Source organism: Salvia splendens, chromosome 2, assembly GCF_004379255.2.
Source record: "Salvia splendens isolate huo1 chromosome 2, SspV2, whole genome shotgun sequence".
Classification (NCBI taxonomy): domain Eukaryota; kingdom Viridiplantae; phylum Streptophyta; class Magnoliopsida; order Lamiales; family Lamiaceae; genus Salvia; species Salvia splendens.
The window spans coordinates 5130063-5143613 of NC_056033.1; the positions used below are offsets into that span (position 1 = coordinate 5130063).

General features: G+C 33.0%; 2 protein-coding genes across 2 annotated transcripts; one reads left to right on the forward strand and one right to left on the reverse strand.

The window, feature by feature from the left end:
* Positions 1 to 1379: 1379 nt before the first annotated feature.
* On the forward strand, positions 1380 to 6162 carry LOC121784990 (DEAD-box ATP-dependent RNA helicase 8-like). Its single transcript, XM_042183306.1, has 10 exons — positions 1380 to 1959; positions 2247 to 2307; positions 2898 to 3132; positions 3598 to 3836; positions 4318 to 4569; positions 4679 to 4859; positions 5321 to 5409; positions 5491 to 5564; positions 5655 to 5777; positions 5896 to 6162. Exons 1-9 carry the CDS (start codon positions 1640 to 1642, stop codon positions 5731 to 5733), a joined length of 1530 nt encoding a protein of 509 aa, XP_042039240.1. The 5' UTR covers positions 1380 to 1639; the 3' UTR covers positions 5734 to 5777; positions 5896 to 6162.
* Positions 6163 to 6531: 369 nt separating this feature from the next.
* On the reverse strand, positions 6532 to 7914 carry LOC121784997 (universal stress protein PHOS32-like). The gene is made up of 4 exons (XM_042183319.1): positions 7625 to 7914; positions 7404 to 7513; positions 7197 to 7315; positions 6532 to 6813 (listed from the first exon to the last, which is right to left on the reverse strand). Exons 1-4 carry the CDS (start codon positions 7797 to 7799, stop codon positions 6726 to 6728), a joined length of 492 nt encoding a protein of 163 aa, XP_042039253.1. The 5' UTR covers positions 7800 to 7914; the 3' UTR covers positions 6532 to 6725.
* Positions 7915 to 13551: the final 5637 nt, after the last annotated feature.

Here is a 13551-nt window from a genome sequence, read left to right on the forward strand (position 1 = left end):
CTGACGGCTCGGCGCTGCTCGATGTATCGAGCACGTCCGTGCCGCTGAGCAGGGCGACATGGCGCGTTCTCATTCGCCAACGGCTTAGCCGTTGCAATTTCTATTTTTTTTAAAATCAAAAATAGTATTAAAAATTAAAAAATATATATTTTCGGATTTCCAAAAATATAGTCGTTTTATTACCGTTTTTATAAAAAAATTAAATTTGTTTAAAAAAATTTTAATTCCAAAATCATCTATAAATACACACATTCATCATCCACTTTTCACATCAAATTATCTCTCATTCATATTTTCTCATACAACTCATCTACATCGTCCTCTCTCACTCATACCCTCTCTAAACAATGACTTGAACGTGCTCTATTCTTCACCACTCTTCAATGATATTTTGAATGGTGTAGCACCGGTGATCAACTTCACCGTCAACGGAAATCCATACTACATGGGTTAATATCTCGTCGATGGTATCTACCCAAGGTGGTCGACTTTCGTAAAGACGCTAACAATCTGCAAGACCCGAGACGGGTTCTTTATGCGCAGCGTCAAGAGGCTGCTCGGAAAGACGTTGAAAGAGCTTTTGGGGTCCTTCAAGGCCGATTCAACATTGTGAAGACCCCGTCTCGGTTGTAGTACGTTAAGAATATTGTCGATATCATGTACACATGTATTATCTTGCACAACATGATTATAGCTGACAAAGGACCGGTGACGACTAACTTTAACGACGAGGATGAAGCCGGAAGCTCAGCCGCAAGGTCTCCCCCACGCCGAGGTATGCATACGACGGTGCGCGAGAGGATACAAACAAGACACACAGAACGTGATACCAAAACCCACACTGAGCTACAAGATGACTTAAGCAAACATATTTGGGAGAAATTCGGCAACGAGTAGTGGGTTTTTTTAATTTTTATGAATTTAATTATGTAATTTTTAATTTTTAGGATTTAAATTATGTAATTTTTATTTTTTTAGACTTTATTATGAAATTTTTTATTTTTAAGCTTTTAATTATGTAATTTTTAATTTTTAGTAATTAGTAATAGTATTTTGGATATTTTTAATGCATTTTAATATGGTGGAAATATTTTTATTTAAATTGAATAATAGAATAGTGGGACCTTGAGCATGTTTTTGCGAAAAAACATGAATGGGGTGTTATGGGCTCTTGGGGAAGAGCATGGAGTAAAAAATTAATAAATGTGGGACCGGAACCACAACCATGCTCTTTGAGCATGGTTGGGGATGCTCTTAAAGGCTTAATTCCTTTGCCAAAAAAAGCTTAATTTATAAAGTGTAGGGGATCGTGTTTAATAACCTCAAAGTATAGACCCATTTCAGCAAATAAGTAAATATCTATCTCGCCCTAGAGTGGTCACATCTATGTAGACTTCTCATTACTCTGTTTCAACGCTCGTTTTCTAAGCCCTAGCTTCAAAAATCTCAAGATTAATTCCTCAATTTAACCTCAATTTACATTCTGGTAGTTTTTAGAACCTTTTGTAACGTAGATCGTTCTGTAGGTTGAGGTTCTGTACAAATTTCTTAGCAATTCGTAGATTTGTACGTTAATTTTGCCGATTTATTTTGTCGTGTGGTTAAATTTCTATCCATTAGCTACCACTAGGACCGTGCGATGAGTTCACGTGCGAGATACCCGCCGCCGGGTATGGGCGGAGGCAGAGGAGGCTCCGGCGGAGGTGGAATGAACCAGTACGGTGGAGGTGGAATGAACCAGTACGGCGGTGCAAACCCTAATTTTCAACCTAGATTTTACAATCAACAGTATGTGCAGAGGAGTCAAACGCAGAACTTTCAGAATAATCAATCGATGCAAAACCCTAATCAATCGATGCAAAACCCTCAGCCGCAGCAATGGCTGCGCAGAACGCCGCCAGCGGACTCCTCCGCTGATGAGGTTGAGAAGACTGTACAGTCAGAGGCTATTGATTCGAGGTCAAAAAAATTGTATTAGTTTCGCTTGAGATTTTGAATGATCATCAGTTGATACTAAACATATGCCAGTGTCGAGGTTTGTTGTTAATGATGTGTAGGAAATAACTAAATGAATAATCTCGGAAGATCGACTTGCTAGAGATGCTCATATGCTCTGTAGCATGTATTTGGTCACATATCTTTTTTAGCTCGGGTCATTTCCTTGGTTTTTCCCACATTTCTATATGTTGGTATTCTTCTATAATTTATGCATCGTTTTATTTAAGTTGGCTTTTTTTCTGAATCAGTTCGCAAGATTGGAAAGAACGATTGAAGTTACCCCCACCAGACACCCGATATAGGACTGAGGTAAGGTTTGTGATATTGCATTGTATGGTTAATGTATTGTTGGAATTGGTAATGTTTCTTCCACATGAAGCTCTCACAGAGTCAAGAGTCATGTGTGCGTGCTTACTCTCATTTGACAATATGTTTGTGTGTAAAGTTGGTTGTTTTCTACTGGCACTTTTATGATGTCACTGCTTATTTCAATCCTCTCGAGTAATAACACCATAGAGGTTGGCTTACACCAAGACTAGTTATGGGCTGGATCATGACATGATCATAAACCTATAACACTACCTTAATGATTTCCTCACTCTTTTACACAATCTACCTGGTGTTGCCATCTTTTCAAATTATATAGCTTGTCTGTTTGGAGATATAACTTGCTGCCACTTTATCTTGGCTGAGTGTAATTAAAAAATAGAAGTGTGTTGGCTGAACAAAAAAATTTGTACTGTATATCTTTAACTGAGCAAGTTTGAGATGGATATTGTTGTTAAGTTTAAGGTTCTAGGTTATGGCTTATACGTGTATATTTTGCCATTTATTTCAGCATGTTGTTACTGTAGTGCTGCATCACTAGTATCCTTATTGCTGTTTTTTTTGTCTTTAAGGATGTTACAGCTACCAAGGGAAATGAATTTGAAGACTACTTTTTGAAGCGTGAGCTACTAATGGGAATATATGAGAAGGGTTTTGAAAGACCATCTCCTATCCAAGAGGAGAGTATTCCTATTGTTCTCACGGGAAGTGATATATTGGCCAGAGCCAAAAATGGAACTGGGAAAACGGCTGCCTTTTGTATTCCTGCTTTGGAGAAAATTGATCAAGATAAGAACTGTATTCAAGGTTTGACTCGCACTGTTTGGTTTCCTGCAAATGTATATGGCCTTGTCTCTAGGACCAAGGGTATTTTAACTTTCTGCTCTCTAACTGAGCACAAGAGAAATGTGGTGTATGGATTTATAATTTGTATTTTCCTGTAGTGTATCAGTTGTTGCAAATAAAATGTTAAGATGCATGAAGATGGATAGTGAATATGTGCAATTTCTTTTTAAGTCTTTCTTAATACTGCATATGTCATTCATGGAATCATGGGCTACACTAGATCCCTCTTTTAGCAGCTAATTATTTCATAAGACCATTTTGGCATTTAAATTTACCTTTATTAATGCATAATTGCATATACTACCTTCCAATGTATATACTAAGTCATGCCAGTTTCCATATGCATAATCAATCTTCAGTGAGCTTTAGTTATATTTTCTCAATATTTGATTTTAAGCTGTTTTTTACGCTTTTTCTTGTTTGCAGCTGTTATTCTTGTCCCAACCAGAGAATTGGCTCTTCAAACGTCACAAGTATGTAAAGAACTTGGGAAGCACGTGCAAATTGAAGTCATGGCTACTACCGGTGGAACTAGCCTAAAGGATGACATAATGCGGCTGTATCAGCCAGTTCATTTACTTGTTGGGACTCCTGGAAGAATCCTTGATCTTTCTAGAAAAGGGGTTTGCCACTTGGATGAGTGCAATATGCTTATAATGGATGAGGTCTGTATTCTAGGAATATTTTTAACTGTTATTTGACCATGCATTTTGAATTGGAATAATTATTATCTTCTTGGTTTTGGGTTTTGTTGCTACATTTTCACTGCAAAGAGCATCTCCAACCATTTATATCAATCTCAAACCCATTTCAGCGTCAATGTCACATCAAATAGTGATTTTACTCCAGCCATTTACACCAAACTCAAACTTAAACATAATATTCTCTATCCACTAACTTTTTTAGAGTCAAAATCTCAAAAAGTGATTTGCGTATGTTGTAGTGTAAACCCAAAAATAGGTACTTATTTGTCAAAAATCCAAAATGAGATGGGTTTTGAGGTACCATTGGAGCTATTTTCTTACTATATTTTGGGTTTAGGAGTATCATTGGAGGTATTTTGTTCTGTCATTGTAACATTTCAAGTGATATGATTATCGGCATGTATAAAGTGTGTACTCTTACCCTTGTGCTAATATCTTTCAGGCAGATAAGCTTTTGTCTCCAGAGTTTCAGCCTTCTATCGAGGAGTTAATTAGCTTCTTGCCTACAAATCGTCAGATCCTTATGTTCTCCGCCACATTCCCTGTCACTGTAAAAAACTTCAAAGATCGATACCTACGTAGGCCCTATATCATCAACCTCATGGACGAGCTAACCCTGAAGGGTATAACCCAATTTTATGCTTTTGTGGAAGAAAGGCAGAAAGTTCACTGCCTCAACACACTCTTTTCCAAGGTTCTAATCTTATTTATGTATGCACATATACATATATTACATAGTTATAAAGACATGTTTGTAATTACATGTTTCTCGAACTTGACTAGTTTATCATTTTTGCAAACAGCTTCAAATTAACCAGTCAATCATTTTCTGCAATTCCGTGAATAGAGTTGAGCTTCTTGCCAAGAAAATCACTGAACTTGGGTATTCATGTTTCTATATTCATGCTAAAATGCTCCAAGATCATCGCAACAGAGTATTCCATGACTTCCGTAATGGTGCCTGCAGAAATCTAGTTTGCACTGGTTTGTTTTTGGACCTCAGTTTTCTGGATTCTTCTAGTCAGTTTTATTTTACCTGAAATCATGTTTACCTTATCTATTCTGTTGATGATCATGTCAAAATACTACTACCTCCGTCCCTGAAAGTTTGTCCCATTTTTCCATTTCCGTCCGTCCCCAAAGTTTGTCCCATTTCACTTTTACCATTTTTGGTAGTGGACCCCATATTCCACTAACTTATTCCTACTCACATTTTATTATAAATCTAATATATAAAAGTAGGACCCACAATCCACTAACTTTTTCAACTCACTTTCCATTACATTTCTTAAAACCCGTGCCGGATCAAAGTGTGCCAATATTTGGGCACGGAGGTAGTATTTTTTATCTTGTTATGTAACCTTATTACTGATGCAATAATTTTTTATGGAAGAACATATTGCAGATGTGCTTAGAATATTAATACTTTTTCTCTTTGTGTGTAGATTTATTTACAAGAGGTATAGATATTCAAGCAGTTAATGTCGTCATCAATTTTGACTTCCCTAAGAATTCAGAAACGTATTTACATCGGGTATGTTGATTCTTTTAGTTTTTGTCCGCACAAATATGTTCTATATCGATTTACCTTATTGCTATTCTTGCTATATGCCAGGTTGGTCGATCTGGAAGGTTTGGGCACCTTGGTTTAGCTGTGAATCTGATCACATATGAGGATCGGTTCAATCTGTATGATATCATTTCTCAGTTATCTTGAACTAGTTTACCAGGTCATATTTTTAGAGAGATCTTTCTCTAAATAATTCCATCACTTTTCAGGTATAGAATTGAGCAAGAACTAGGGACTGAGATAAAGCAGATCCCTCCACATATAGATCAAGGTATATACTGTCTGTGAGATGTGGCAGAATTGGTTTTCATGGTTGGAATGGGGTGAAGCTGGTGAGTAATCAATCAAACCTATGTTATATTTTTCTACTTGAGATTATCTGCAAATGTCTGTACTTATGCAAACATACCTGTTTCTGTCGTATTGATTGCCATCGTCTGTCTATGGCAGCAACATATGTCGTCTTGCTATATAGCAGCAACATTTGTCCCACTATGGAGGTTGCACGTTCAATCAATTGCCCATCGCGGATTTATCCAAGATCGTATCTTGTTATTGGTCACAAAAAGACTTGCTTAAAAGTTTGAGCTCTATGTGAGGACCTTCTTTTCTGTACGTTCAAATCCCTAATAAAAATATTTGCTTCGTCTCTGTCTACAACGTTACTGGTTATTTTTCTTAATCGGTAGTATTTCTTTTCTTGTTTTTCCATATTAATTTTTGTGAGTTCATCTTTTCCATTTCATCTGTTTTTGTTTTATTTTGCGGTCATATTCAATGGTAAATGTTTTTAGGCCAATAAAAATGGAGTATTTGCTTTATCTCAGTGCATATGTACATGCGCTTTATTCAGAGTTGAGTGTGGTTAGAAAAAAGGAATAGGAGATGCAAGAGGAATAATAATTGAACATGAATTAGAATAGAGAAAAGATGAATACTATATTTATTACCGTAGTTAAGATTTGATGTTTAGATAGAAATATTTATTACTATTACATTACTTTTTTTATTTTAAGATATACGGATTTAAGTTAATTAAGAGAAAAAATGTTAATGAGACGTATAACCACAAATTAAGGAGAGTGCTTTAATAAGTAATCAAATTATATAATGGTGCAAAAGTAATAAGAGTGAACAATTAAAATCGAACATGAATGAGTCTTGGATTTGATGTTGACATAGATCTACCATAAAGTCATACTCCACAACTTATTAGCAAAAGTCGAAAGACGACGAGGAGTTATTGAATTATTACAATCACAAACATCTCAAACAAAAAATCACTTGTGGAAGTCGGGATCCTTCACTATAGTGACTGGGCAGGTTGCAGTTGAAATCACGTAGTTCGTCACGCTTCCCAGAATTATCCTATTCATCCACAATTAAATAATAAATCTAAAGAAAAAGAAATCTGTTCAATTCAATTCTTCAAGAATACTATGAGAATAATGTGTAGGTGTTAGCTTAGCTGTATTATGGTATTAAATGCGTGCATTCATTTATTTTATTTGAAAAGAAAATTGTTTTCAATTTGGTAACGACTAAGAATCGTGTAATTCCACTTGTTTTAGGCCTAATTTTGTAATTATCAGCCTAAAATATCCAAATTTTTACTTCCACCTACTAAAGGAGAAACGTAAAGCTGAAACCACCGATTTTCATCAGTAGATTAATTTTAATTTGAAACTCGGGACAATTTATTAAAATTTCCCAAGCTAAATCATAGGAGTAGTAAATAAAAAGAAAAATACCTCTTGATGGTGCTGAGGCCCCTGCTGCCCATAACCAATGAATCAAGCTTCATATCTTCAGCAGCTTCGCAGATCTTTTCCCTCGCGTCTCCCCAAAACAACTTCGTCACCACAGTTATCTAATCAATTCATCAAACACGCATCATTAGCAAAAATCAACTACTGACAACTTCAAAAAAAAATTAGACAGATAGAGAGAGTGATAACCTCTTTCTGCCTAGTTGCAGTGTCCAGCATATCGAGAAGTTCGATATCAGTAGGCACATCGTACTTCTTCATCACCTCAGGCAAACGAAACTCCGACAACGGAATCAGAGCTACAATTTCACCCCGATAAAAAAACACAATTCATGAGGAAAAGAGTCGAAATCGAAGTATATATACGAGCATCGCGACGATCTAAGATCGGAGAATCGAAGGAAGCTTACGAGAACCGGATTCCGTCCAGAGTTTGTTGCGCGATTCATCGGAGGAGTGAGATTTGATGTGGATGATGTAGAATGTGTCGCCTTTGTCGGCGAGATTGTCGATCGACCACTGCAGCGCCGCCTTGCTGCTCTTGGAGAAATCCATCGCCACTCCGATTTTCCTGTCTTTCACCATTTTTCTCTCTCTAGATTTGGTTGGTAGTATGAAATGAGGAAGGGAAGAGCACAACCGTTGCGTGAGCAAACCAAAAAGCTTAATAAGCAGATTTATAAGTGTGGACTCGACTTTCAGAAGGGAATACCGTGTGCTCAACTCATGGTAATTACTCACTAATTAATGTCATTTTCATTAATATTATATGCAGATAAGGAAGCATCTCTCTAAATGGAGGCGTGTGGGGCCACTTTTAATATTTCTTTATGTATATTTTAATAATTGTATAGCATAATTATATACAGTATTTTTTTTAAATATAATTATTTAATTACCGAAATTTGACAAATTGGAATTTGTCTCATGGTGAATAAGTGATAATCTCACAACTAATTGATTTATTTTTCTTTTGTTTTCTTATTTGTTCTGGTATTAAAAAGTAAGAAAATTTAATAAAATAAATATTTTACTGTTTTTAATTTTAATATCAAATGAAACTTCCATAAGAAAATTGTGTTTATAAGCCAAAATACTGTGAAAAATACACCTTCTATTAAATATTCATATTTTTCTTTTTGAGATATTTATAATTAAATATATTATATTACTAATTATTTAAAATAAAAATAAAATGAGACTTATGTTTGACGAAAAAAACTGAAATTATAAAAGTGACTTCTATTGTCGATAACTTTTTATATTTGAAATGATATATCCACCGAAAGTGCTCGATAAATCTATTTTCTCACCAGCATTACTGACTAGCATTACGACGAAGCATTTGTTGAGCACAATTTGTGCTCGAAAAGTGCTGGCATATCCCGTTTTATTGAAAACTTTGGTACTTAGTAAACACAATACTCTGAACCACTTTTTTTCTTTATTTTTCTCATAGTATTTTGCATTAAAGATCATATCTTTTACTATCAAAACTATTACTAGTGGACGGTTGATCTCACTATTGCTTATGACTCGAGATCATGTATATTTTGTTTGGTTGCACTTTCTGTCAAAAATTTCTCATGTGACAATGTATTTCAGTTAATCTTAAAAAGTGCTAAGATGATATTGTGTTTCAGGTTTATTCATCTTAACTCCATCTTTGTAACTAAATAAATTAAAAAGATATTTAATACTCCATCCGTCCGCAAAATGTTGTCCATGTTTGACTCAGCACGAGTTTTAAAAAATGTGAAGAAAAGTGAGTGGAAAAAGTTAGTGGAGTATAAGCCCCACATTTATATATTAGTGACTATTTCACGGACAGAGTGAGTAATACTATATCTCAGTGTTATCTTGTCTAACACATCGAACGCCACCACAAATGTAACCCAAACTTCTCAATTAACCATTTTGGATACTGATTTGATTTTGTTTTGGGATGGGTTTGAAGCATTTTAGTTCGAATTTTAATTATAATTGTATGAAAAAAATGACATTGTGTCCACTGGCACCATAAATCATATGGATCAAGCTTCAATTACTATTCAGCAACCTCACAAATTAAATTCTCTCTCTCAAAAATACCAAACTGATCATGATTGAAAATAATGAGAGAGAGAGAGAGAGATAACACCTTCCTGCCTTAGCTGCAGTGTCTAGCACAGTTTTACGTTTCTCTTGTAAGTGCGTAAAAAATTACAATAAGAAAAATCTAATAGAGCACTATATAGATTACTTAAATATGGAAATCTATTTTTTCATATTTTACTTTAACGATGTGAATAAATTTGGAGGTCAGAAGTGGGAGAAGCCTTTCAAAGATATGAACAGCACTATACAAATTGATTGACACATATTCGAAGATAGAGTAAACGCGAAGCTTCCTTGCTACTTCCTTTGTCCATTCCATTTTCTAACTTAATAAATACAATTACACATGCCAAAGAATTTTATCAAGTTTCAGATATTTTATTGTAATGAATTAATAACAATATTGTCAACAGATTTAGGTGGATCATGATGACAATATTTAACTATAATTTCATATTATATCCCTATTAGATAAGAATAGGCAATAGGATGGGTGAACTAAGAAATTATTCCTAATAATTTTGCAAGAACGTACGGATAATTGATTGATTTATTTTTTGATTATGTTGAGACTTGAGATTATATGATTGAAATTAAATGCAAGATCTACACCAACTAACTCAAAATTAATTTAGTGGAGAATGTTGTGGGCCAAATAAATTTTTATATATGAATGGGCCTTTTAAAATTGAACTGGATGCTATGAAGATTGTGAAGGCATAGATAGCCCAATACGTAATTAATAGAATTATATTTATAATCCGTATATCCCAATTAAAGAATGATTTAAGATATAATATTTCAACACATTTTTTATCTATCTTTTCACAGTTTAGTAATTTTGGTAAAGCACGTGTGGCTACCTACTGTTAAGACTATTGATAGTGTATGAATTTGATATATACTCCCGCATACTTGTGAAATATTTCGTTGGTTCAGATCGATCTAACAGAATGGATGGAATTCCATGTGCAATTTCCCATTTAATCCAACAAATGTTTGGCACTTTTTGTAGATTTGTTTGACAAGAATTCATTCATTCCTTCATTCATACTACTATAATACAAGCATACAACGTGGGATGGAGTAAACATTCATAAAACCAATGCAACCACTTCCATTTTCACTATCCAAGAAGATGATGCATGAATTAATGTTTCCATTTATGAAACATTAGTGCTTTGGCAATTCCATTTCCAACTATTGTGCCTCCCAAGTATCATGCGTGTATAAATACACATTGGTATATGTATCCCTCCCCAATCAATGCTGTACTAATGAGTGAGTATGTATCATATTAGTAACATATTTCGATCATTTTGAATTTACATTCTATACAAATTTAAAATTTGGGAGGATTCGACAAGAATACGATCCAATGTGATACTAGTAATCAATTAATCAGTCGAATGGTCAAATTACCTTTTAATTATAAATTTTAAATGCTTTCAAATATTCCAATTCAAGTTTTGCCAGAAAAAAGTTTTATTACTCTCGTACCATCACATCTTTAATATCGGTGCAACAAATTATTGTCTCATACATCAACGTCAATTAGTCTAACATATGGGCCATGATTATTCACATCTTAAAAACTAATAATCAAGGACAATTTAATATAACTAATTAAGACTATAGTAAACGAAAGAAATATGAAAAAAAAAATGTAGTTTTATATGCCCATCACATAAAATAAATAATGGCTCGATTCAAATTAAAAGTTTGTAGATGCCATAATTAAGAAAACTGGATGTGAACTTTTTTCTTTAAAAAAAACCAATTTTACAAGTTAATTTTATTTGAGCATTGAAGGTCACTTCTAATTTTGAGCACGACAATAAGAGCTATACAAAATCCAAATTATATTTTTGCGGCAAAATTTGATTTGACAAATAAATTAGTGGCACTAATCTTGCAGCCATGCATGTGATTAACGGTCTCTACAAAATGATAATTTTGGGTGACAAGAGTAATTACATCATGGACAGAATAGAACATTTCGAATCATAACATAAACTAGTTTTTATTACAAATCTAAAAAATAGTGTAGCATGGCATAATTAGTGCTTCAAATCATTATAGGGATTAATTTTGTGGGACAACTTAGCTAGCTCTTGACATGGCATAAATATCATTGGCACCCCCACTATACAACATAAGACATGACTCATCAAATATCTTTATCCATTTCAAGTTAATATCTGTCACGTCATTACTAGTTCACATGTAAAATTAGTACTAACAAATTATAATTACTTATTGGCTGTCTGGTGCTAAATGGAGTATTATATAAACAAATTAGAGTTACTTATTGGTTGTCTAGTGCTAAATATTACTCCTACTATATAAACAAAGTTAGTAGACTACAAATATAGATACAATCTACATGCTATACATGTTTGCTTTTGTGGATAGGTTCTTATTTGTAAGGTTATATTTTTTATAAAAAAATATAAATTTTAATGAAATTCTAGTTGATTGTAAAAATTAAATACTATTATTCTTATCGTTTCATAAAAATAGACTGTATTAAAAAGACATAAGTTTTAATGTGCAGTTAATAATTAAGAGATATAGAATAAAAAGTGAATGCAATATTATTGGTGGAGAATGATCACTCCTATCATTAGAAAGGAAAAAAAGTTTTCTAAAATTAAAAATTGCTATTTTTATTGAACATCATAACAATATATTTTTATCGGACGGATGGAGTATCATTTTTATCAAATTCGCTAGATTGAATATTTCAATCTTATATTTGTAATATGTTGTTAATTTGGTACATCTGTGTCAAATTAATGATATGATTGAGTTATTTGCAAAATATGTTGAAAAAAATGATAAAATTTACAAACAATATTTTCGATGTCACGTTACATACAATTTCACTAAAATTAGACCTTATTAGAAAAAATGAGAAAAAATGGTTAAAATTCACTCCTTTTACAATTAATTTTTAAACTGTACAATGATAAACTAAAATTTGAACAAAATTAATAATTTTTCTGATAATTCACCGGTATGATTTCCAAACCCATTGTAACAATTATTATATTATATAGTGAAAGAAAAATGCCAACCTTCAATTGAAATGGATTAGCGTTTACAAAATAAAAGGTGTGCGAAATGATGCAACGGCGGATAATCTAATGATAATTCTATTGAATTGGTTGGGCAAAAATTTGTGTTTGAATTATTTCAAATTTTGAAATCATATTGAATCCACGAAGATTATTCAATTCTTGAAATCATAGTGAATCCATGAAGATAGAAATATGGAATCAAATCAAAAATAGTGACCTAACCACCAATATTATTAGTTACACTACACCCTTATCTTGATTTTGTTCTACCTTTGCTTTCCGTGATAAGTGCAATTTGCACTTATCCTCTCAGTATAATAATGTTTTAAACAAAAATGGACCCGCTTTATATTAATTAATTCCTTAATGTCGTGTAATTTGTCAAGAAAAAAGAAAAAGAAAAACGACATACCAAACTAAGATTAATAAGGAATGTCTCCAATTTGGTCAAAAGTTTAGCATTCATTTTTATCACTGAAGATTGGCATAGATTTATGTGAATCTATAATCATTGCGAAATATTTTTGTCGTCCACGCTCAAGAAACTCAATTTATTTGCTTATTAATTACTCCATTATTATATTATGTTTTGATAGAGAATCAACATTCACTACTTGGTGCGTATTTCTTAATAAATAGTAGTACTCCTGATTTAACACATAAATATGAGAAAATCTGGGTTGCATGATTACATTTAGTATTTAGTATTTTACATAATGACTACATGCACTATAATATTTTATTGATAATGGTTGACCATTTTGATTCAGGATAACTATGATCGAAGATTTTCGCTGGGGTTAAGATATAAGTAGGAGATTTATAAATAATAATGCTTAATTATAACCATCATATTCGGAAATCGAATCAAGGCTATACAGTTAAGTTATACTAAATTACTAAGCAATAAAATTATACATCCCCTCCAACTTATAAAAGGTAGAGTTTTTGGATGCGAGGGTGGAGTGTGTAAATTATGATACAAAAATATAAAAATAGAAATAAAAAAAATGTTTCTATATCATTATTCTCCCATATTGATTGGCATAAAAATTTATTGGTTTAATCACTCCATGATTAATTGCGAATTATATTCGAAGCTAAACTGCTGAAAATTCATATCCTAATCAAATGTGCGATTATTTAATGTTTAAATA

Bases quoted from the DNA above. Each gene is read 5' to 3' on its own strand.
- LOC121784990 (XM_042183306.1), top strand. From the start codon at position 1,640: ATGAGTTCACGTGCGAGATACCCGCCGCCGGGTATGGGCGGAGGCAGA. The intron at 2,308-2,897 runs GTAAGGTTTGTG...TTTGTCTTTAAG, and splicing joins ACACCCGATATAGGACTGAG to GATGTTACAGCTACCAAGGG. The intron at 4,570-4,678 runs GTTCTAATCTTA...TTTTGCAAACAG, and splicing joins TCAACACACTCTTTTCCAAG to CTTCAAATTAACCAGTCAAT.
- LOC121784997 (XM_042183319.1), bottom strand. From the start codon at position 7,799: ATGGTGAAAGACAGGAAAATCGGAGTGGCGATGGATTTCTCCAAGAGC. The intron at 7,316-7,403 runs GTTATCACTCTC...TGAATTGATTAG, and splicing joins CTGCAACTAGGCAGAAAGAG to ATAACTGTGGTGACGAAGTT. The intron at 6,814-7,196 runs GTATTTTTCTTT...GTGGATGAATAG, and splicing joins GGCCTCAGCACCATCAAGAG to GATAATTCTGGGAAGCGTGA.